At 31.7% G+C, this 25,643-nt stretch overlaps 2 protein-coding genes across 5 annotated transcripts; both read left to right on the top strand.

Annotated features, from left to right (window-relative positions):
- The first annotated feature begins 7,013 nt into the window (after positions 1-7,013).
- Positions 7,014-11,445, top strand: LOC131958582 (chondroitin sulfate synthase 1). Its single transcript, XM_059323682.1, has one exon. The coding sequence runs from the start codon at positions 7,014-7,016 to the stop codon at positions 8,592-8,594; it is 1,581 nt and encodes a 526-aa protein (XP_059179665.1). The 3' UTR covers positions 8,595-11,445.
- Positions 11,446-13,291: 1,846 nt separating this feature from the next.
- On the top strand, positions 13,292-24,435 carry LOC131958585 (protrudin). Of its 4 annotated transcripts, none has more exons than XM_059323686.1 (12): positions 13,292-13,348; positions 16,377-16,587; positions 16,688-16,758; positions 17,077-17,254; positions 17,382-17,477; positions 17,639-17,751; positions 18,026-18,111; positions 18,692-18,766; positions 19,178-19,298; positions 20,396-20,445; positions 20,790-20,871; positions 21,559-24,435. In XM_059323686.1, the coding sequence occupies exons 2-12, from the start codon at positions 16,445-16,447 to the stop codon at positions 21,666-21,668; spliced, it is 1,125 nt and encodes a 374-aa protein (XP_059179669.1). In that variant the 5' UTR covers positions 13,292-13,348; positions 16,377-16,444; the 3' UTR covers positions 21,669-24,435. The 4 variants fall into 4 exon arrangements, with proteins under 4 accessions (XP_059179669.1, XP_059179668.1, XP_059179667.1 ...); XM_059323685.1 differs by having other exon boundaries at positions 13,298-13,425; XM_059323684.1 differs by having other exon boundaries at positions 13,298-13,478.
- The last annotated feature ends 1,208 nt before the right edge of the window (positions 24,436-25,643 follow it).

Raw genomic sequence — 25,643 nt, 5'->3', positions numbered from 1 at the left:
TTTAGATAGAGCCTTGGTGATCCATAAATGACGTCACGTTTTTTATTTTGGCCAAGTTTACCGCCTTTCCCCTTTTGTCAACAAAAGCCAGGCTCCCATTATATGATGCCCCTCCCTAACCCATCACTAAATTGTTATTAATATTATATCAATTGTTTTGAAACATGAGTTTCTTTTAAAAACTATTTATTTTAGTCAAAATGAGGGATATTGGTCTTTATCATTTTTTAATTACATTTAACAAAAATAATCTTTAAAATTCAAAATAACTCCTAAAATTTGATTTTTAAAATATAAAATGGGACGGCATGGCCGTTGGTAGAGCGCTCCACTGCTTACCCAAAACGATCGATCTTGTACTCGTTGCTGTTGGAAACACTTGAGTTCACCCAGCTGTAATAGTTGGCAGGCTAAGGTTAGGGGGAGGACAGGCGTATGGAAATACACCTGACCACACTATCCGTGCATACGCCGTGGTCACAGAATGCTGCTGATCTGTCCCACAAATCCATCCCGTCATCATGTGATTGGGGGGGGGGTTACTTGATTTTGAAACCCGTAGTAGTCGTTCGTAGAATTTGAATATCCAATTATTTTAAATATGTTCAATTACTAAATATTGTGGTTAAATTATTCAGCGTTTTTTTTTTATTGATCTTGTTCTCCACTCTTTCAATACCCAATCTCTTAAAGTATCTAATAACTGTCTACTGGAACCTGTTTTAATAGGCCATTATTTCAATGATAGTTGGATCAAAGCAAGCATTCAATTGTTACAGTACGTCATGAAATGAAGAGGGTGGGGGGGGGGGGGGGGGGCAATTTCTCTCTGAGCGTGACGTCATTGACGAATTTCAGTTTAGTTTAAAAAGAAAGGACTACTGAAACCTGTTGTGATGGGCCATTATTTCAAAGTTGGTCGGAATAAAACAGGCTCAACAAATCGAGTGCTCTGGTTGAACACGCTATTTGTAACACTTCCTCTCCAGCTTTGTGCTACAGCCGGGGCATAACACGCCAGTGAAAACATTCCAGAAGTAAATCATGCATCCATCGTACATGATTAAATGGGCCCCGCAGCCATTCAAACACTTGGTGTTAAGCCAATACAAAAGTCCTGCTTGACTATGGTATTTAGTTACTCAGGCCTATACTTTTTCAAAGCTAATTAAAAAATAAAGTTGTGACTTGTCTAAAATGAACTCTGTGTTGAACTACTACATAAATTCTGCTTGACTATGTCTTTGAGTTACCCATACCTATACGTTTTTAAGCGAATCAAAAAATAAAGATGTGACTTGTATAAAATAAACAAATATGTTCTATGTGATTCGACTTATTAAAACGATTACTAAGGCAAGTTTTATACATTAGATATACTAAACTAGTTGACAGTTTCAAGTTTCAATACTTTAGCCCCTAGGACATCCCAGAGTCCAACCAGCTCTAAATTGATATACCTAAATAACGTTTGGAGTTATAAAGTACTAAGCATGCTGCCCAGCTTCGCTTAGGCTTTCGAAAACATTGAGAATTTGCATGCTTAATTAATTCGCCCGAGGGTCGGTCTACGACCTCAAGAGTTATGAAGAGGTTCCTCCGTGGACATTTTTTTTCGATTTATAGCTCATATAAGGTACCGGTCAGTCGAGGTCAGTTTTGACCCCCTCATCGTAGACTTTTCGGCCAACCGGCCCCCGTGCTCTGTCGCCCCAAGGCAAGATCCTGTCAAATTTGAAGCGCCTGCGGCGCCGGGAAGTGCCTTAACGGACACCCGACAATCTAGATCTAGATCTAGAATCCTAATTGAATTTTTTTTTTTTAAAAGTTTAGTCCGAGCAAAATAAAAAAAAAAATACATTAACCAAGTTGACTTGGTGGGTCTCGAACCCGCACCACCTGCGTGGTTTATAGTACACTAACATCTCCGCTATTTAGGCACCTTATAAAATACAGAGAATGAAAGACGTATTTTAAAATCTTAACTTACGCGAATATGCCTATTCTTTCAAATTAATTTTTTTATCCCAAATTAGCCAGTTCCAAACAAAGATTTTGTTATGAGTTTAGGCCGGAAAAATTGTATTGTATACATTTCATAGTGTACGTAGATCTAAATCAAATTTGAATGAAATAGTTCATTTCTTTTTTATTCTAAACACGGCAGATGACGTCATTAGTAAGCAATAGTGTCGTCACAGTTTTATGCGTTCTTTTACACATCTATTAATGCTTTTCCGGTTGCATAAATAATACTGTTTCTCTACATTCGAATACGCCTTTATTTTATATTTTTCTTCTTTAAATAAAATTGTGGTTATACATTTAAAACATCTAACATATTATTTTCAACAAAAGTCCGTATAAAGTTCTACATATATTGCTGCCGTTTCTGACGTGATGTCCGGCGAAAATTTTTTGCGGACAGAGAGAGAGAGAGAGAGAGAGATGTGCGAACGTGGCCCATTATAGTATTAGATACAAGGAGTGGTTTTCTCCCTGTCTCTCGCTTTTGTCAATTACGTCACGGTCATTACCGCTCCGCCAAAAAAATCTGCAGTTGGAGGATTTCTCTCCCCCCCCCCCCCCCCCCCCGCCACCGTTGACCGTAAACATTATAGGGATAGGATTAGGGATATGTTTGTTAGTAAATGTTCTAAAGCAGGGGTCTCCAAACTACGGCCCGCGGGCCGGATGCGGCCCGCGAAGTCCTCTTATCCGGCCCGCAGAGATCTTTTTGTCCACGGAAAAAAACGTTAGTTGGCGATGGCTGAGGGAGTTTGCCCAGAAAATCAAAGACATGCCTGGAAGAAATGGCCCCGAACTGAAATTTGATAGTTAATGCGGCCCTCGGACTGAAAAGTTTGGAGACCCCTGTTCTAAAGGGAATATCATACGCATTTTTTACTTATTACTAATCTATACTCTGTCGTCAGCCCATTTCACATATTTTATTGGATGTCTAGGCTTTTGATTAAATGCCCCGGGTTTCGTTTTATCGATATCTTGTATAATATATATTCTCTAAAGAGGGGACTTATTTGACCCATCTTCTTTACTCCTTGTGAAGCATGGGGGAGGGGTATCTTTCAAGGCAACTCACGTGTTCACGGAAATCTAGGGCACTGCAACTTTATTGAAGGGGTCAACATTATATAGTTTTTTTTTTCTTTTACATTCACTGGTTAAAATCAATGACTATTTTTATCTTTCAAACTTTTTCCCTCTTTCAAACAAGTTAAGAATTACGCGTTCGCTAAACCTTTGTGAAGAATAAAATAGCCACATAGAAACTGGATCGCATACTATTGCCCTTGATAAATTTTCATTGCCTCGCTTGAATAACGCTTAACAAAAGACATACCACTAAACTAGTTATGATACCCCCGTAATAGCTGCCTACACACAACACTCTAATGTAATATATGGTACCTGGCCTGTAATAGTTGCCTACAACTTACACTCTAATGTAATATATGGTACCTGGCCTGTAATAGTTGCATACAACTTACATTCTAATGTAATATATGGTACCACCTAGCCCGTAATACTTGCCTACACTTAACACTCTAATGATATGTCGTGCGAAACAAAATGTTTTAATACGGATGATATAGTTCAAATATAGAGAGCGTCTGATCATTTCCGAATAGGCTTATGTAAAGTTTAACCCTATTCGGGCTGAGCAAAGTAAAATGTTAATGCTCATGTAGCAAAGTTATTGTTTCCCAGTCTAGTCAGAATCTAGTACCTCTTACACCACTCCTATAATTTTGTGAGAATGTAGCGCATCATAAACCACTCCTAGAATTTAGCCAGACTAGAGCATATGAATGTTCATTGACTAGGGTGTTTGCGCTATTAATCAGCCGATCTCGATCTATATCCCGCTGTTTTATTCTTCCAATATTTTATTTTTTGTAAGTTTCAGCCATGTAACTAGGATCTAGATTGTATCTAAATTTTAAAATAAAACATGTTTCTTCTGACATCACCGTTTACATTTGAAAAAAAAAAATAAAAAAAAAACACTTTCACGCGCTGTAGAGCCGAGTTTGAAAGTTGTCAACATCTTGAATGCCAGTAGGATTAAAATGTAAAGAGCAAGTCTGTGAATGTTGGCCCAGTATTTGTTTTCTGGGTTACTAGATCACGCAGGCTGTGACCAACATACAAACGTTTGTCTGGCTCGTTACAGTTTACTTTAATTACAGTTCTCTTAGATGTTGGTGCTCTTATTTTTAACACGGTTACTCAGTGTGTGTTAGTGTATTCCATAGTTGTGTATTGATCCGTGTGCTTAATGAAACAAACCTAAGAAAAAAATCAAGTCTAAGCAGGCCAACGATATAGGACAGGAATCCCCCCAGTGTCTGCTCGCTGATGACCCGATTTCAAATTACACTTGCAAGAAAAAAAAGTTTTCCCTCTGACAAACCAAGATACCGATCACCGCTTTAACCAGTGAAAGCTAAGAATAGATGTACACGTATGGCATATTTATTTAGCTACACACGCCGTGTCGGATGGTTTCACACCGTTCTCCCTATCTCAAGCAGTGTTTCTTTCAGGCCCCTCCGAACTAAATAGAATTTATGTAGACAATATATACCCCCTGAAAATATAGCCCCCCCCCCCCCCGAGTTTCAAGTACCCCCCACCCCCCTTCCGTTTCAAAGTTTCAAGTCCCCCCCCCCCCACCTCGGAAAAAGAAAGAAACACTAATCGCAAGAACGTCTGTATTAAGAGAATAAATAATACGTTTTATGAAACAAGTCAATAGCTGATTTTAGTACAAGCTCCAGATAGCATGGGTACCTAGATAGCGGGTGATTTAAAACATTGACATGGGTTGAATATTGGTCGTTAGGTATGAAGAGAAATCTCTACCACATCGTGTTGGTACATGGACACCCCAATGGAGAACAAATCAAACGTGCACATCTCGGATTAGCTTCCTCTTCGTGAATGGAATTGTATGTTATATTTGTATGTGTTCATACGAGCCATGATATTATTACCTGAACTGAGACATAATACATACCAGTAATAAAACTCCCACATGTCCCGTCACATGACACCGCCGACTAAAGCCGTAGGTTTGTCAAGAGGAAACACGCCATTACCATAAAACTCTTATTGTCTGCTTTATTCCGGGAATTCTCAAAGCGTTGGCACCCTATAGAAACTATTTTAGTTCATTGTGTGGTGTGTTTAAAAAGATAGATATCTAAACTAATCTGCTTTTGCCTTAATTACCGAACTAAAACACTTGCCATGTTGGGTATATACAAACTAATAATTGGATTAGGATTAAGAACCGATGATCTAAGACATTAGGGCACAGACTGGGGACCGTTGGTCTGTTGAATATTGTGTTTCTTTGTGTGGTCCATACAATGTGAATGTAAAAATAAAACTTTGTGTCACGTATTGCACGTCATTTGCCTGTATGAGGGGTGGGGCTGTCGCATTAGCATGACTACAACAACGGCAGATATTTGCACCTTGTTCATCTCTGACAACAGTAAGATAACTTGGTTTAACACTCGCGTATTCAGTTGGCAGGTTCGAAACCATGCTGTACACACAGATCGTCGCGACGAAGCATAATGACACTCGAATGAAGTTGATGATAATACGACGGGGTTTTACCATATGATGAAATGAATACATTAACTCGTGTCCCCACTCTACGCCGCAGCGGGTGGTAGACTATGCTTGACGTCACAGAATTTTGCCGCTTTCTTTAGTCGTAAGGAAAGAAGCAACGCATCTTGGTTCAATATTTGTTGAATACCGCGGGTAACGAGAAATACTGCCAGGGATGCTTGATGTACACTTTCTGTAGTCTGTCGGTATTGGGGTTTTGTTTATGAATCGTTTGATCATTTCATCTTTTGACTGCCCTTTATAACGACTAGACCAGGACGGTTACGTTGTCACATTCGGGCACACGTCCAACACACTCCGCTGACAGTGTTATGTAATGTTGTAGTTGTTGGCGTTATTAATCGTCTATTTCTCGGTACCTCTGTTTAAACAAATAGTCTTATTAATTGATTTCATCCTAACATTTTACCGTAAACATTTTAGTTCAAACCCGCCCCTCCCTATCTCCCACAACAGAGGAAAGGCATTAAACGTCAATGCGGGCCTTATCCAGACAGTTATCACCGTGAATAATTTATTCGTATTATCAACTTTGTTTAAATCAACGTAACATTTGCCGCTATCTTTATTATCTGCGTCATTAAAGCATGAACAGTGTCTGAGCGCTAAGCTACGCTAACCGCATTATTTTTTTGTTGACAAGTTTGGGTCACGTCAAGCGTAAATCGTGTTGTCATTACACTCCCAGTGTCAGGGGAAATTAAACTCTCACTGTGTAGAGAACGCTTATATCACAGATACATGTGTGGATATATTACACCACTATTGGCGTGTCAAATAGCGGACAAAAGGTTATCTTACTATAACCGCTATTTACCACTGCAACGCATTTTTATTTTTAATACCAAAAAAAAAAAGAACAACACGTTAACAAAATGCTGAGAGGAGAACAGGCATTTGTGTCCACCAGGAGTAAATAATCTAAATTGTAATTCTTATAATAGCTTCATAGTGGAACAAAAAAATACGTGGGTCTAAACATCCACTGTACTTGTATTAAACTTTAATTTGTGAGGATACTTCACTTTCTGTTTTTATTGTTACTTTTTGCATAAATCTCACTGCAGCTACAATTTTTTTATTAGTTTCTTTGAAATTAATTTTCCTCTAGAATACCTCACATTTCCAGAGGGAAATGTAGTTAAGCACCCTTTTTCCAGCTAGGGACACATTTTTCCTTTATTAGGTGGTTAGTTACATTTCTTTTGACTGATACTGTGAGCCAACTCAGCTTTTATAGACACAAATTATTATCTACACTATATACCGCTATGTCAAAAAGAATTTTAACTTCACTAATATATTTTTTAAAACTTGAATTCTTTCTTTTGTATTTGCAGATGCAGCAAATTCTTTATCAGAACTACAAAGAGGAAAAGGGTTCATTTAAAAATACTTTAAAGAACAAAGAAGTTCAGAAGGCTGTATCTCTTCACCCTGTGAAAGATCCTGACTATCAGTTTCGTATTTATAACTACTTACGCTCAGTAAAAATCATGGCAGAACATCAGCGGGAAGTACATTTGCACAGGGACATGTCAGCCATGACAGATCTGATTATGGATGGCAGACTGCCATCAGAGCCAGGGCTCAGCCAGCCTCCAACATTGAAAAAATTTCATCCACTGAATGGAAAAGAAGTCATTCCATGGGATTTTGTTGCTAGGTCCATTTATTCACAATTTAATAATAATCCTCGAAGAGGAATAGATGATTCAGTTAAAGGAGCTTTAGATGAATTAGTTAATCAAGTCATAATGAAAGTTAATAAAAATGCTCATTTACGAGGTAGAACTATTGATTTTAAAGAAATTCAGTATGGATATTATCGTCTGGATCCAATGAATGGGCCAGACTATGTGCTGGACTTGCTTTTAACATATAGAAAGTACAGAGGAAGGAAAATGTCTATGAATGTGCGAAGGCATGCATATTTGCAACAGGCTTTCTTACCTGTAGAACTGAAAGAAGAAGATGGAGTTGTAGAAAAAGAAAACTCTGGAGTTGGGGCCAAAGTAAAATCATGGATTAAAATTATTTCAGGACATGCAGAATTTCCCAAAAATATCAGTAAAAGGGTTGAGTACATTGACATAGTCATGCCTCTGATGGGTAGGTTTAAGATTTTCCAGAGATTTATGAATAATTTTGAGACAGTTGTTTTAAAGCCTAAAGAAAATGCAAGACTTGTCTTAGTTCTATATAAATCTAAAGAGGATGCAGATGCTCACAGGCTTACCTTAGATCTAGTAAATTTCTATCAAGAGAAATATGGAAAAAATTATATTGAAGTTGTGTTGACAGATACAGAATTTTCTAGAGGACCTGGGCTTCAGCTTGGTGCTGAAAGGTGTAGTCATGATGCATTGCTTTTCTTTGTTGATGTGGACATTATTTTCTCTCCATCATCTCTTGAGAGAGTTCGTTTGAACACAAACAAAGGCTCCCAAGTTTATTTCCCTATAGTGTTTAGTCAGTATGATCCAGAGCCTGTATGCTACCCTGGCTCGCCCCATTGTGAATGTTTAAGTTCAGAGTGCATACTTAAAGCTGAGGATATAAGTGACTCTGCTGGTTACTGGAGGCAGTTTGGTTTTGGTATCGCTGCAATGTATCGCACTGATTACCACAAAGTTGGTGGTTTTGATCTAAGTATTCGTGGCTGGGGAAAGGAAGATGTGGATTTGTACACTAAGTTTATAGAAAATTCTTATACTATATTTCGAGCAGTTGACCCTGGTATGACACACATTTTCCATACCATTAAATGCAGTGATAGTCTTGAAAGTGCTCAAATGGTAATGTGTGTCAATTCAAAGGCCCAGAGTTATGCTTCCACATCGCTACTGGCCAACCAGATTTATAACAATCCTGAAATATTACGGAGACTTGAAATTTATTCTATAAACCATGGAACATAGTTTTCATGGCGTAAATATTAATTTTTGTTGCTTGAAAACATGTTTACACTATGGGTTGTGCTAAAATTTGCTTCCACATTACATAATGTAACCTTGGTAAATTCTAAATAAATTATGCCTCGGTTATTACATTACCCTCTATCTGTATTAGAAAGAAAATATTTTTAAAAAATTATCCTTAATTGTCATTCATTTATTTATTTTTATCTATTTTAACAAAAAAAGAAAAAACAACAGAATACTTCAAATCTAAAATAATAAGAATATTGTTGTAAAAATTGATGTTGAATAAACGTTAAGTATGCAAAAGCTTTAATGATGCTAAATAAGTGAACCACACTGTATATTACATTAGCTTGACAATGTGTAGGTTTGACTATATTAGAACAGTTACATTTTCGTATTACACCATGTTATTTACGGAATTGTAAAATAATGTAACATTTGGGGTCCATTTATATAACATCTTTTTATGGGTGCATTACAATTTCACCTGATAACTCTTGGGCTAGAGTCAACTGAAGTGAGTAAATTATTCAGTGTTCTTATTATATGAATTTTAGAGTTTTCCTAGCTTTGTTATGATCTTATTATGTTCCATCTTTCACATGTGTCTTATAGTATATAGTATATTTTAATATATTAAAAAGTAAAGATCTTCATTTGTCACATGCCATTTTATAATTTCTTTCACCCGAATTTGATTTTAAGGAAATGTATAAAGTAATTACATCTCACAAAAATGCCTTATTATTTTGTCAACAACATTTAAAATTCTAGTTTTCATTACTTAATTGTAATATTAATTAAAATAAAGTACAATTTTGAAATGTTGATAATTTTAGTCAAGTGTTAGAGATTGCCTAGTTTATATTATTTCATATATATAGTGTAATTACAAACACATAAGAAAATTATAAAATATCATATTTCATAAATTTAGACCATAATTTTTCATAATCTTGAACATCATAGCCTCCAAAATTGCTTAATTGTTAACACAGTTAAAACTGAGAACTTTCATTGTCATGTTAATTTAAATCAAATATATGTAGATACTTTCATTGATTGCTAACTGATCTTCAAATTGCATGTTTGTGTTGTAAAATATTTTATTTTATCTTAATCATTACTAGTTATTTTGATGCTGAATTTATGAAAAAGTGTTTGAATAATGTGTTTGCGCATGATAATACAAAAATATTTGCATGTGATACTTGTTAAATGTAACATATTTATGTACTTGTTGTTTACAATCCTGATCAAATGTTAACTGGATTTTGGCTTTGAAAAAAATGATAACTTTGAATATTATGCTTGTAAGTTATTAACATGCTTTTTCTGATGTCCTATGAACTCATGAAGGAGATAAATGATAATGTTTACTATTACTGCAAAGCATTTGTTAACAAAACAACTTTGATCTCATAAGGAGAATATCACAAGTTATGTTTTTTATGATTTATCACTATATTTAGAATTTATCCTCTACTAAAAAAATATGGATAAGAAAGAAGTGTTACCATATGTTAACATTTTAAGAAGCTTTTCAGGTTTGAAAGAAAGTTTACCCTACAGGACACGGCAGGTTAACATAGTAGGACACAGCACTAGTTGGTATTGAAGTATATAAAATGTTCTTAAAATATCTTTAAAATTTTATAGTTAATTTCTAATCAAGTTCAAGTCCTGATTCACCTTAAATTTAAGACTTTTGTAACTTCACTGTTAATATGGTACTCTACTGTCTACAGCTACTGAGGCTACATTGCATCTAATTTTTAGGCCACCTTTTATATTGTCAATAAAAGCAAATAAGATTAATTCAGTTTTTGACATTATTTCTAATTAGTACTTATAACATTTAATTAAAATTATTCATATAGTAGATATATAGTTTTGCTAAGTAAGATCATTCAGAATGAACCTCTTACAATTTTAATATTTTACTTAGATATATAAACCAAAGAAAATTACGGCACTTGGCTATATAAATCGTCAAACAAATGATGTATCTTAAATAATATTAAAAAATATTTTTAAAAAGTTACTTAAGAAAAAAAAGTTAAATTTTCAGTGCACTTTCTATTTTTAGAAATGTAAAGTTATCAACATATTCTTGAAAATATAAAGGTCTGTAAATGATAATTTGGATTAACTAATATTGAAAAGCACATGCATAGTCACTATGTAGATATAAACATAGCTTTTTTAAAATGTATTTTAGAAAAAACTAAACAATATGGAAAATTTATTAACTCAAGTGATGAAAATGTTTTGTCTAAAAAAAAGCTTTAATATTAAAAAGGAATTATTTAAATTATGCTATTCAATTATTTCACACATTTCAGTTAGAATTTAAAGTTTATTTTAAACATATTCTAACCTAACAGCGGTCTAAAGAGACCCTATTGAAAATAAGATATATTGATTCAAATTTTTATAAAGCAAAGCTTTTCAGTATACTTTCATCCCTGGGCTGCAAATATTTCCATTAAAAATATGGTTTGTACACACAGTTATGTTATGTGTGTAAGGTGCTGAGGGATGTCAGCTATATTTTGTACAATGTGTAATCAATGGAAGACTTATCTGATGGTTTGTGCCCTTTAGCACATTATTGTGGGTTATTACACTTTGATTTCATTCATTCTGTATGTTTTTGATTTATGAAAAGTATCTGTTATGTTGCAACAGGTATTGATACTTAATACACATTCATTCATCTAACAGTTTTAGAAATCCGTCATTTTTGTTTTTTGATGTATATTTTAAATGCTGAACTATTTAATGTATGTGAATACGTATTCAAAAAAGAGGGAATCGCCTAATAAAGATTATATTTTTGGAATTTACCTCTTGTTTCTAATAATTTTCGCATGTTTGTAAGTATTTTCTATTTCTTTGTTAGTTTCATCATGCATCGCATATATGTAATGCATATATGTATGTAAATATATATGTATGTGTATATATATATATATATATATATATATATATATATATATATATATATATATATATATATATATATATATATATATATATATATATATATATATATATATATACACTTATATGTATATATATAAATTTAAAAACACTTGTGCGCATATGAATACAGGGAATAAGTTTTACCTCTCTCTCTGATAACATAATATCCTGATAACAAAAAAAAAATGCACATATTATCTCAAAGGTGTTTCGCGTATTCTGTAGAGCCTCTCGCACTAGGATACCATCTTCAAAATAGATTATTCTATGCACTTTATTCATCATCATCTTTTCCTGTTCGTGCCCAAGACACATGGGGGAGATGAAGTGGAGTTCATCTGTTTCAGATACCTTGGCATATTGAGGGAAACCCATCAGAGCTAGGTGAAGTCATACCATCTACAGACTTGAACCCAGCTTCAAAATCGAGATTTTCTTTTTTTTACTTGTATGACTGTGTCTTCATATATATAGGGCTGGTAAGAAGGTCACCAACCAGTTCTACGGCTCAATAAAACCTTCATGGGCCATAGAACTGGTTGTTGACCTACTTACCAGCCCTATAGGGAATATATTGCGTGTGTATATATATATGTAATAAATATATATTCAACTACACCACTGCATATATAAATATATAAACATATATATATATATATATATATATATATATATATATATATATATATGGGTCGTCCATAAATTACATCACACTGGGAGGGGGAGGGGGGGGTCTGTAATTTTGTGGGAGGGGGGGTGTTCAGATGATGTGACGTCAAACTTTTGCATTATGAAAAAGAAATATTAGAAAATAAGTATTAGCCAATATTTTGCGTTTTAGTAAATTGTTTTAATAAATTGCAATAGGAATTGATTAAATTCCTCTATCTTAACATAGTTCAGACAAGATTTTTTTGCAAAATATCTATGTTTTAAGAAAAATGCAACTGCAATTTTGAGGGGGGTTGTAGGCTGATGTGTGACGTCATTTGGGGGGGGGGGGGGGGTTCTGGCTTTTTGTGACGATGTGTGACAGAGGGGAGGTAAAAATCGTCAAAAAAGATGTGATGTCATTTATGGATGACCCCATATATATATATATATATATATATATATATATATATATATATATATATATATATATATATATTCCATAAATATATGAATACACACAGACCGCACCGGGTGACACCATTTAGGGGGGGGGGTGGTGACACCAAGGCAAAAAAATAGCAAAATATAAGAGAAAAATGATAATTCCACTTAATTAAATGATTAATTCGAGTGTTAAATAGTCTTTTAAGAGGTGCAAATCGAAAGTTTGGGGGGGGGGGGGGAGGTGCAAATCGAAAGTTTGAGGGGGGGGGGGGTGTGCAAATCGCCTCTGGGGGGTGACACCATTAAGTGCAGCACCGGGTGACACCCGACCTCGCTACGCCACTAATACACATACATGTATATTATATATATATATATATATATATATATATATATATATATATATATATATATATATATATATATATATATGCCTAGATCTATATAATACTATATATAATATATACACACAATAACACAAATAATATTCAACTACACCACTGCAAAGGTTCTAAATGAAGTTTAAGGTCAACTTGGCAAGTTTTAACTGATGTTAAAAACATTCATCATATTTTACGAAATAACTCTAAAATGCATACTAATAACAGGAAGTTGTCGAAAAAAGGACATTTCTTCTTTGCTTCCAAGATTTAGAATATCTTGTAAGTCAAGACGATCTAGAATCATTCTAGATCTACATCTAGATTTAGGATCTAGATCAGAAATCTAGACTTATTCAGTGACTTTTCATTTTCAGTGAACTTCGGTATTTATTAGAAATTTAAAAAAATGGTAATCTCACGGATATAGGATTAATAATTTAATATAGCCGCAATTTTAGCGTATTTTATTCTCCGCTTCACGTTCTTCTCCAGTTGAGCGTATTTTAATTTATTATAAACACAACCGAAACACACAAAAACGTTTGGAAATCAGAGATCTAGATCTAGATAGAGATCTACTTATTTTTTTATGAATGTGATTTTTAATTAGAAAAGGTAAAAAAAAAAACAACATAAAAATTAAAAAGCATCATTAGAATGGAGGCGAGCGAGTTGACGAGATTCCTTCCATAGTATTGTTGACATGGAATAAAAACGTGCTTTTTAGATTTAGACCGTAAAAAAAAATAAAAAATAAAAACTTACGCCTAAAATTAATTTACAAATTTTATATTTTTAGAATCAATGCTATCCACTATAAAAGTTGCAAATCCAGAGAACTTGAAAATAATTTGTTGAGTTTAAGGCTACATTTATATTTATTTTCTTAAAGCCTAAGTTATAACCGGATGTTTCACTTTCGTAAGACAAATATTGATTGGCTGTAAAGTAACTTAGTGATCGATAACTATTTGTTTACAAAACTTTTCAGATCAAGTTTTTAAATAACAATGCAAATTTAAAACCCCATGACCTAGTTTTCTATTTTTAGCTTACAATGTGTACAATAAAATTAATGGCGGCCTATCCAATAGCAGGATGCCATTGTTTATGTCGCCATTACACGTGAAAACCAAAATGTTTTTGCTTTTTTTTTAATTTTTATTTAGTTACCGAAAATATTAAAAACATCAAATACGTCCAATCTTTAGTAAAGTCCGAAAATAACCAGAAAGACAGGATTTTATAACCATATTAATTGTAACTACGCCGTGCAAGATTTTTGAATTAATTTATGCACCTCTCAAATACCTTTGAGACTTTTCTCGCTGGTGTCCATTAGAACAGTACTGGGAGATACTTGTAACAATACTATACAAACTTAACCGCCTTGCAGTTGTGAGTTGCGCTTACGTACTTCATCCATTGCCATGAAAATTCTAACTGACACACGAACATAGCACATTCAATATTCTAAATTTGGATTTTGACAAAAGTAAATTATCAAAATCTAAAACGAAGTCAGTCTCTCTCTTTGTTTTTTTATTCATTTGTTAAAACAAAAATACAATACAAATAAATAAATTGTGTTTTCCTAATGTTTTGGTGTGTTTCGGGTTAGTATAATAAAATACGCTCAACTGAAGGTAAACGAGGAGCGGAGAATAAAATACGCTAAAATGGAGTTTTATGGAGATCAAGTATTTAGTATTAGTAAGCCATAGGTATTTATTTGACCATTGAAATATAGATCGTAGATTCTAGTTCTAAATTCAAGTGCATTAGGCCTAAATTTAAAAAAAAATAGGGCCTAGGCCTAATGTTTTAACTTAATTTTAAGTTTAATTGACAGAAAATTACTTGAACTTAGGCCTAGATCTAAATATTAATTATTTAAAGTCTTGTGCAGTAGGCCTAGGCCCCCAATTATATTAATTAAATAATTAGGCCTAAATAGTACTAAATACTAAATATAGATGTATAGGCCTATTATGTTTTTTAAGAAACAGAAAAAAACTTGTAGAAGATTTGCCACAACTAGATTTCTAGCTTTAGACACTTTAGTTAGACTCTAGATCTAGATTTCAACTGGTTTTCGGAACAGAGTGACAGACTATGCCATGGATTTACTGTTTTTTACTGCTGCACCATTCCGGAATAACAGATGCTATATCTTGAGATCACCCAATTAACATTCAACACTTTTCATGACTATCGCTAATTGTGAAAAAGTTATAAGCAAATGTGGCATGCTGGTCAAAACTGTATGACCTTCTGAAGCTTTATGTTTATTTTGGTTTCATGTGTTTGTTTTTTAAATTTATTTGAATTGATTCATTTTTAAAGCTGTATCATCATTTAGTGTGTATTGTTTGGATAATATTTAGTTAGAATTGACCCTTTGAATCTCTGACAGAACAAGTCCTCAGAGTGGGCGTGTTGCATTGAGTTAAATATAAACTCAAAACAACAATATAAACAATCTATTTTAAATCAGTCAGGCCTCATGCCAATTACATATAAGGTTGATCAAGAATGCTCTACGGAAAAACCCATAATTCTTCATTAGGACTAAAGTAGTAAATAGTCGCAAATTTTTCTGGCATAGACCTGAAAAATATCTATTTCATTATAGTCTCGCACTAAATTTCAGTTACTGTAATAGGGCCTAATTATATTTTTCAGATGTCAGCAAGACTTGAAGTTAAGTCACTTATCCCATTGAGGATTCCCCCTATAAGCAAAAGTAAAACTAAAACCGAAGGCTACCATTGTTGTTGCTTATGATCATTGCAGTGTCTATAATCATGAGACACTCTACTAATTAGTAATTGTAATTACTAGAGTAACTCTTCCTGTACCGACTATGCACCTCGTTACAAACACCTCCTTTTGAATTAGAAACTAGAATTTGAAATTTGAATTAAAATTAGAGGTAATTCTTACATACATTCTTGTATCTAAGTTGGGGATTTGGAGAAGCTATCTATGAGAGATTTGCATTCCTCTTTATTATGAGATACATCTGCAAAAAATATGTGATTTTTGCTTAGTTCTTAGTCTATATAAATTTAAAAAAAACCCCACTATTTGCACATGTAAGAAGGTATATCCCTTCTGTAGAGTCTTTGAACATGCTGAAAAGAGTTGAGGCCTAGTATGTAACCTATGGTTATAAAACACAAAGCACTAATCTTATAACTATCCTATAAATATTTTGTACTTATTATTGCCATTGATTTGGTTGTAACTTCTGGCTTAATTCCTGCTGATACATATCATTAAAAGCTTTATCCATTTTTTACAGAAAGTCACTGAACATATGTAATGCTGAAAGAATGATTTTTGAAATCATCTGCATATAGATGTGAAAAAATGGGAAAGCCTGAGAATAATGGAAAGCAGAAAGAGACATCTATGGTGCTTGATTTGTCTGAATTTGTTGCTGAGGTGGATAGATTTTCCAGGCTTATTGAACCATTTGCACTAATCTTTTACTTTATTGATGATATTAGACGGTAAGTGTCATTTTCTGCTAACATTTTAAATATTTTATCAAAGTCTAATTTAGTACAATTTTTTAAATACTGAGATCTATAAATTTTAAAATCATTTCAGTTGGCGTTTTCGGCAAAGCACAATATTAATATGGATAGTTTGTAATGTAGCATGTTTTTGGCTCACGCAAGGTAACTGATATGATTTATTCTTCATTCTTTAGTAAACTATATTCTTTAAATGAGTTATTTTTAGTTGCTTTTTTTTTTTTTTTTTAATTTTATTTTTTTAACCCTAAGAGCTTTAGTCAATGATCTTGAGACAAACTAGAAGTATTGAAATTCAAGCCCCCTTCTTGACTGTGGTCTAAACAGGGTTAAGAAACCTAGACCATCTGCTGGTTTGCAATTTTGTCTTGTACTGCTTAACAGATTTAATAATTGTTGTTCAACAGGTATTTAAATTAATTGAATCTTCTGATAATGAATTTGTGTTGTTATTTTTGAAAGGTGCTGTTTTTGTGCTGGCATCTACCTTTGTCATTGGAGTTGCAACTTTATCGTTGTTTCAAGTTCACACACAAATACTGAATAAAATATTACCAAGTAATCAAAAGGTATCAAAACTACAAGATGGTGAAGAAGAGGTGGCTGGTGCTTTGGACACTGTTCAAAACTTCAGATATAGGTACCCTAATAAAAATATGAGTAGTAGCTTATGTATTTGTTTCTTATATTAAAATGCCTTGAAGTTTTTAACCTACCTTACTTTGTTAAAGTTATACATTACATTTTTAAAAACATTTTTTTTTCAGTTTAATTGAAATGCATGACTTTGTGGTCAAAAGTAATGAATATCTTAGTTACTTTTACTCCATTCTAAAATGGGATTCAGTGGGACCATCAGCAATGTAAGTGAATTACTTTTTCATGTGTAAAAATATCAGTCCTAATACAATTTATCTTTTTCACGCTGTGTAGTCAGAACACTCCCTTAGTAAGTAAGTTAGCCAACATTTCAATTATCTTATCATGTAATCAACTCCCAATGTGTTTGGATTTTTTCTTTCAGTTATCACATTGAAGCATGCATTTTCTTGCTGAGCTTGGTTATTTGTCCGGCAAGATGGAACTGTTTCTTATTTATTAACTGGTTTTTTCTTTGTCATCCTCATAAAATTAAAAGTAAGTAATCCATATTTATTTTTTGCTAAGCTAGCAATATCTTGTTTAACTGTTTAGCCTCTACCTCATAATCTTTCACTGGTCGGTACTAGTTTTAAATGGGTTACACCTGTTGGACACAATAATCTCCCATGTAGAAGAGAAGTATTTAGTGCTTTGAACAAAACCCAGACTTTTTGTTTTCAAAATATTATGATTTAATAGAAAATTTAGGTAATTTACTTTTAAATGAGCAATGGTTGAATATAATCAGTAACTAGCTTTTTTTTTCTAGAATGCTTCACCTGCTTAACAGAGTATTTGTCTTCTAAGAAACAAGTAGTAGATCAGTCAGAAAAAGTATCAGCCGAGGGCAGTGAGGTAAGATCTATAAGTATACATTTCAGTGTTTACCAGAACTTCATTCATATTTGACTGTATAGAGGACAAATACAGTATGTTCAAAAACATAATTTTGAGAAAAAGGAGTTTATTAATCTCATTCACATATTAAAATAGTGCAAAATATTGTGTTGAAATATTCATGAAATATTTGCTTGATAGTTTTATGACAGTTAACATAAATGCTCTGGTAGCTTTCATTGTTTCCAACAAAAATATAAATGTACATTGATTTTTTTTTTAAAGTGGACATACACATTTGACTTTTGTAGAGTCAATATAATATTTTTTTAAATGTCTTAAAATATTGCTACTCACACTTGGAAGTGAACACTTTTTTGGAACTTAGATCAGGATTAAATTTAACTATTCCCATGCATGATTCAGAAAAATACACATTGAATATTTTGAATGAAGCCTTGTAATGGACACTAATTCAAACTGTTCTGTTTTATTGAGTTGGTCCCAATTATCTTTGTTCGGAGGCATTTTTTTTGTAACTTACTTGTAGAAAAATTGTATAGAATGATAATTAATAATTTCACCCAAATGTTTTCAGAAAGAACAGATCTCAGGAGAAAAATGTGAAAAAGATCATTGTGAGGAGGATCAAAGTGGTGAAGACAGCTCTGATGTGAGCCTGTTAACTAAATATTTTACTGTCAATAAAGCTTTGTGTTTAGTTCATCTGGCACAAGAACAGGGCATTTCATAACTCTTCAACTTGCTATTAAGTACTATACAGCATTAGTTGTGTTAGAATGCCAGCTCAGAAAGGTGACCAAAAAAACCCTGTTTTAATCACTTTTGGAATAAAAGTCTGGTTAGAAAAGAGAATACCTAGTCAACTAATAGAAATTCTCCTGGTGCTAATTGTTTCACTTTTATTACTTTATGCAACCTAAGCATTTGACTTGCCAATTTATGACAGAGCCTCCCTCAAACTTTTGTTGCTAACATAAAACTGAAAGTTGGGCCTGGCTGATTTATTTCAGATTATTCTACTTTTCAATTTATTGTTTACATTTGTGTGTGAATTTTTCAGCAAGAACTAACAGAAGAAGCCAGTGATAATTCTTTAGTAAATTTAGATCCAGCACCTGCAAAACCAGGAATGGTGGCAAGATTAATGGAGATTAAAAAACGCAGGAAACAGATTGCCAATGGTAAGCTTTTTATTTCTAATAGTAATAGCTTTTAAGTATACAGGAGTAAAAGAAAAGATTTATCACTTTTGTAAACAAACAAAAAATGTAAGATTTCAGTTTTAAAACTAAATTTCCAGTGGGGTATATCATTATAAAATTAGTAGTTTGCATTAAAACTATTTTACAAATAAAAATTCTATCACTTAAGCATGACTCATATTAGTCCATTGCATCATTTTTTTTTTGTTTTTCAATTTTTGTATTTTACAATGTAAACTATAGATATTGATAACAGATGAAACAGGGTTTTAAATATTCATTACTTGAGCATTTACAAATATCATATTTTAAGACATAGAATCTATTTCAGTTGGTCTAATTTCTATAACAATATAAGTATTTCTTTTCTTTTAATGTTTCAACTCATGAACACTTTAATCAAATGTATGTGAATTGAAAAACCGCAAACACAGGAGAAACTACCATAAAAAATTCAGTTTACACTGTGAATAATAATGTAACACTTTATGTAACTTCATTCTTAGTGAGCCAATGATAAAGTAGGTTGCACGTGTGCTTTGTATTTCAGTCCTATTACAGTGTAATAAGTCATTAACATCTTGATACATATTCAGTATAAACCAGCATTTTTGTTGTACATGTATCCCAACTTTACTACATATTTTAAAGTATCTGTGTTTGACTTCTGATCAGTTTGATACTGTATTAAAACTACAATGTACTTTTTGTTTTTTCTTTATCTAATGTTCTTTTTTCTGGTAAAACCTTTGGTGGAACAATTGGTTGCTTTTCTTGTTTTGTTGTGCATATTTAATATGACCAAAAAAAATATCTGCATACTGGTATAGTATGATTGATAATTTTACAGATTATTATTAAATGATTTAAAATCTTTTCCTCAAGCAATGAATGAGTTGCTGATTTCAGTTTGACTCTACTTACAGTTCATAAATATTGAAATGTCAGCTGTAAAAGTTTAGGGTGTCTCTAAAACAACACATTTTTTATTTATTTATTTTTAAATTTTCAAGGATTTTAATATTTAAAACATCTTTATTTTGTGAGTCCTTTGCTTGTTTCCTCCACCATTTCAGAAAGCTGTTTAGGTTGTAAAGTGTCTTTTGCATCTATTTTGAAAAAACGAGTAAGTAGTTTGGAATTCATACAATTTCAAAAAAAAGAAAATATTTTTAAAAATAATGAGAAAATTCCTGGCATAAATTTTATAGTTTAGACCTGATTTCTATTTTTCATAAATACACAGCTATTAGTAGCAACATGAATACATCAGTTTTTCTTAAGTCTTATTAGAAATTTGAATTTTAAGTATTAAGTTATTTAAAAAAAATAGCTTTAAAAAGTTGGAGGAGGATCTGCCTCATTGTTTTTTTTTTTCATAAATATGCTTACCTTCTTGTGTATACTCTCACCTATCCCCATTATGCATGCTGGATTTTGCATCATGCTTTGCTAATGTTCTATCCCTAGTCATATTGTCGGCACTGTGGCTACAGTTTTTGTAACCGATGTTGTTATCAAAAGGTTCCCCGTTCTGTTTTTGGAGCAACTTGTAAGTGAGGTCTTTTTGTTTAACTGATTGTTCCACTTTATAAAAATATTTGAATATTTAAATAGTTTACCTGAAGTATTTATCTAGGTTAATAATATATTATCTGCATGTTTAACACTTACAGCCAAAATGCAATGATTAATTATTATTGCCAAGCCCAGTAATAATAATTTTAGATCCAACTGTGGTCATTTATAACCATTTGTTTACCTAAGTTAAAACACACCCGAAACTCTTTCTGTTCATGTCTTTTTATATTGTTATATTGTCTAAATATTATTTAAAACATGAACTTTGGTCAAGGGATTTTTTTTTTAATAAAAGAATTTTTCCACTCAAAGATTTAACCTAAAGAAAAAGAAACTATGTAATTCTTATGGTTAAAATACTTCCAAAACAACAGCCCTAGTATTTCAAGGCAATGTCTTTGTAAAAATCTAAAAACAAGAGAAAAGCAGGTGCTTAAAAAGCACTCATGGGTATTTTCACTACTTTAGAACCAAAGACAGTGTTTAGTAACTTGCTATCTGCCTTGTTAAACTGTTCTTTCTTGTTGATGGTTAAATTTGACAGTAGATTTGTCCAAATTTCTAAAATGGTATTTTACCCTATTTTCATTAAATAATAATAAATAATATCAGCTTTAATCCCATGACCTTTGACATTTATGTCTTATCTCTTCCTTAGCTCCCGCAGCCATGAAAGAAACAGTTTTAGTTTGCTGCTCCTGTCATGCTCTGTTGGTGAGTCAAAGTGAGGCCACAGCAGAATCAACTGAAAAACATGGGCCTGGCTAGGAAATATCTTCACTGTGTAATTGTTTTTATTTTCTAATGAAATGCTACTTAAGCCATTGTTATACTTATAAACTGGAAAGCTTTTTAAATAAGTTCTTTTGATACTATGCATTTTGCTTAATTAAAATGTATCATTGCTGTAAACTTAATTTTTCTCCTACCACAGTCCATAATTAGTTTATAATATTCTTACAGTGAAAAACCACTAGAAGTAGATTTGTCTAACTTACTTGAATTACATACTTATATTCTAGTGGTTGTCACAAAAATGAGATGACTAAGTTACACCAGAAAATATAAGTCATGTAACCATTCAATTGTGTTGTTAATGTTATAGCAGTCTAAAAAGCAGCACTTTGATCAAATGGACCAATCTTTTGGGTGTAAAGAAACAGTCACTTAAAAATATTTACACATCTCACATTTAACTCTTCATAGTGAAGAATAAATTTTGTGCTCTATAGTGATGAGCTATTTTGAAGGATTTTCCCCATAGTTTTAATTTGACCTTTGTTAAAAAGAATAAGGTGCTACTGCAGTGGAACTAAGTTAACATACCTACTCAGTCATATTTATATATGAATTTAAATTATACATTCTGGGAAGAAGAAATCAAATTACCTTAAGACTCTTATGGGATCATCTATTTAAAATGTCCATACAAAAAACTGGAATTTTGCACTCTCTCACTCAGTAATTCATTAGAAATTACTATAATGTTACTTTGTATTTTTGCAGTCTTGATAATAATAGAATGGTATCTGAAATTCTCTTTAACAAAACTCTATCTGAATATTTGCATTACATCATTCTTTACTGATGTACTAAGCTGATTAATTTATGTGTAAAATACAAGAGGAAGTTAACTGTCAAGATTTTCACTTGATGCTTATCACATGGTATGATCATCATTCTTCTTTTTTCTGAGACAATTTTTTAATAACATGTCTAAATTCTTTTTAAAACACCAACTTCATGCTAAACTCAGTGTAATTTGAGTTTGAAATACTAAGTAATTTCAATGTTAAATTACGTTCATCCATAGAACTGTGACCTTTCTTTACACTCCCCTGCCTTCAAATCCTAGTGTGGAAATTATAGAGTTGATCTAAATGTATGAACATAGAGGTTCCACTGGGTTTCAATATTTAAATTATTATTTAGTCATTATATAAATAAATTATTTTTACAATGTTATGTAATTATTAATTTAGATTTTGGTCTTATTTAACAATTTGACAAGGTAGTTATTATCAACATAAGTAAATTCCCTACAAAACTAGGTTCCTTTTACAGACCCTAGCCTCAATCTAGTCCAGTTCTGTGATCTTTATATACACAGATTGTTAAGAAACATTTCATGATGGGTCATCTCTAAAAGACTTCTCAAATGTTCAGAAGAGAAAGCTTGCCATATATTACTATTTTTTTGTTAATTATCAAGACACAATATGTTGAAAATGTATCCAAAATATATTTCAACTTAATAATTTATCTATTTATATAGCATGTTAAATTGTACTGTAATTTTAAAAATATACAACCATCTACTTAAACACTTTAAGAGCTTGTATGAAATAATTTTTTTAGTTTTCTTATAAAAAAACAATAAAGAAAAAAACTACTTATATTTGTTTTGTGGACTTAAAAAACCAGGGCATAATTGTTGTTCTTTAAACAAAATAACTGGCACATTTTTTACAATTATTTCAATCATCTGTGATGAAAAAATGGTATTCTCCACACTGAGTTAATACATAATTCAGACTACTAGTTCTTACTTTATGTGACCAAATCAAGCAAAGTTTTCAAAGAATAAATCTGTAAATGATTCTTATCTTAAACCAATGAAATCCACTCATAAATTATAAACCAAAATTAAAATGAATAAAAGACTATTTTTTTATAATGATAAAATAAAACTTGATGTGTGTCAAATGTTTGTTTTATTGATAGTTTTTATTCCAAAACTTGATTTTAAATTTGATTTTGTCAGACATTGTTATTTAAATTTTGTTTTTACATCAAGCTTTTCTAACCATGTATGTTTTACAATTTATTTAACACATTTTTCAACTATTTCATGACACTTTTTAATATGATAACTTAATGAAGCAACAAACTCATTTAGCTACAGCAAATGATTAACTCAAAATAAAAATAAAAAATGAAGTCAGATACCCTATGTTCTCTCGTTTGACTGATGTTTAAATTGCAGTACTAAATATATTTAATTACTTTGACTGTCAAGTGACACTGATGTACATATTATTTCAACAGAGTTTTATAACTATTATTTTGACTGGTGTTTATTTCTTTAAGTTATTATAATTGTGATTTTGGTTTCATGTGTGTAGAGATTTTGGCACCTATTGTAAATTTTGAGGATTTCCTGACATGGATAGACTAAAATTGCCAATCCTGAAAGGGTTATGTTTTCCCTATTTTTTTTACTTTACCCATGTGACCAGATTTTTAAGAGAATTTTTAACAATCAACACTACTGTTAAATTTTTTGTTTTGTTTTTATTTTATTGCTCATTTTAAAACTATTTCCAGTCATCTAGAAAAGGTTGTCGATTTGTCTAATACAATATTTTACTCTTTTATTTATATTACGCTGCTTTTTTTCCTGAATATTTTTAATTTGTTTAATACTTTAATTTGACAATTAGCAACTCATTTAAGCTCAAACATTTTATTTTATTATCCAACTGAAGAGATCAAATTTTGATTATTTAGAAAATAATTATTGTAAATTAATTGTAACTTTTTTTTAAAAAAAATATACGGAAATAGCTAATTGTAGTGTTCTTTTTTTTTAAAAAATATCCTTATAAAAAATAACTTAGAAGTTGCAATCTTATCACATTTTTTTTTGCTCATTTGTAGGTTTTTTAATCACATTTTTATCCACCAGTCATTTGTTACTTTGAATAGCATTATTTTAATAATGTTAATAAATATATTCTTTTTATAAACATGTTTTAAGCTACTTAATAACTTAAAATCTTTTAAAAAACTTGTGAAGTATTAGTAGCAGAAATTCAGATTTTTAAAAAATATTGTAAATGTTTATTGAATTTTATCATTATCTTAAATACTTAAATTTTGTGTCTTTCATAAATGTAACAAATGCAGGGTTAATTTTTAAAATTAAAATATAAATAATTTGTAGGTCTTTTTTTTAAAACATTAAATCTAATCACAAGGAGCCTCCTCAAACTGTGTAGAACTGAATTTTGTAGTGATTTTTCCTTAATAGCTTTTATAGTACAATGCTTTATAATTAAATATTTTTGCTAAATCAACTTACATATTTGCTGGTAAAATATCAGATGTGTTAATGTTGTAGTTGGAGTTTTAAAGATGCATAACATAGCAAGCAGTTTTGATTTAATATTTCCAGTTTTTTTTCTGTATTAGGTGTTTATCTGTCACCCAGTTATAGAAGTGTGTATGCTTATTTTTAGAGTGAAATTATTATAGGCCTGCTGATAATTTTCATTTCAGTTTGGAATGTCAAATTCTTACAACTACTTGTGTTTGTGTACCTATGATATTCATTATTTAATCATGTATCATATCTGTTGTCAACCGGAATTCGTATTGGTGTTTCTTTTTACTGCTTTTACTTTTCTGTATTTGAAAACCACAGTTACAGATTATTAGATAAGTTGTAGCCTAAATACACACAGTTTTTTTATTAAATTGAGCCATAACTTCAAACTTTTTTCTTGTAATTCAATCATGTGTTGTCATTTCTACCTGAACAAAGAGTGTGTGATCTAAGCACATTAATCACATTCTTATTTCATTATTAATTACTCATTCATTCCTTAATTATATTTGAAGAATATTGAAAGGATGAAAAACTGAGGTTATTTATGTTTTTAATAGAGAATAATTTTGTCTGCAGATAATTTTAATATAATTAAATTTTTTAGATAACCGCGGTTAGAATTTTAATGTAGT

The sequence above is a fragment of the Physella acuta genome, unplaced genomic scaffold, assembly GCF_028476545.2.
Source record: "Physella acuta isolate Inbredline_101_S28 unplaced genomic scaffold, ASM2847654v3 ptg001338l, whole genome shotgun sequence".
Taxonomy (NCBI): domain Eukaryota; kingdom Metazoa; phylum Mollusca; class Gastropoda; family Physidae; genus Physella; species Physella acuta.
The sequence above is the reverse complement of the archived record's forward strand: the minus strand, read 5'-3'. Positions and strand labels throughout refer to the sequence as shown.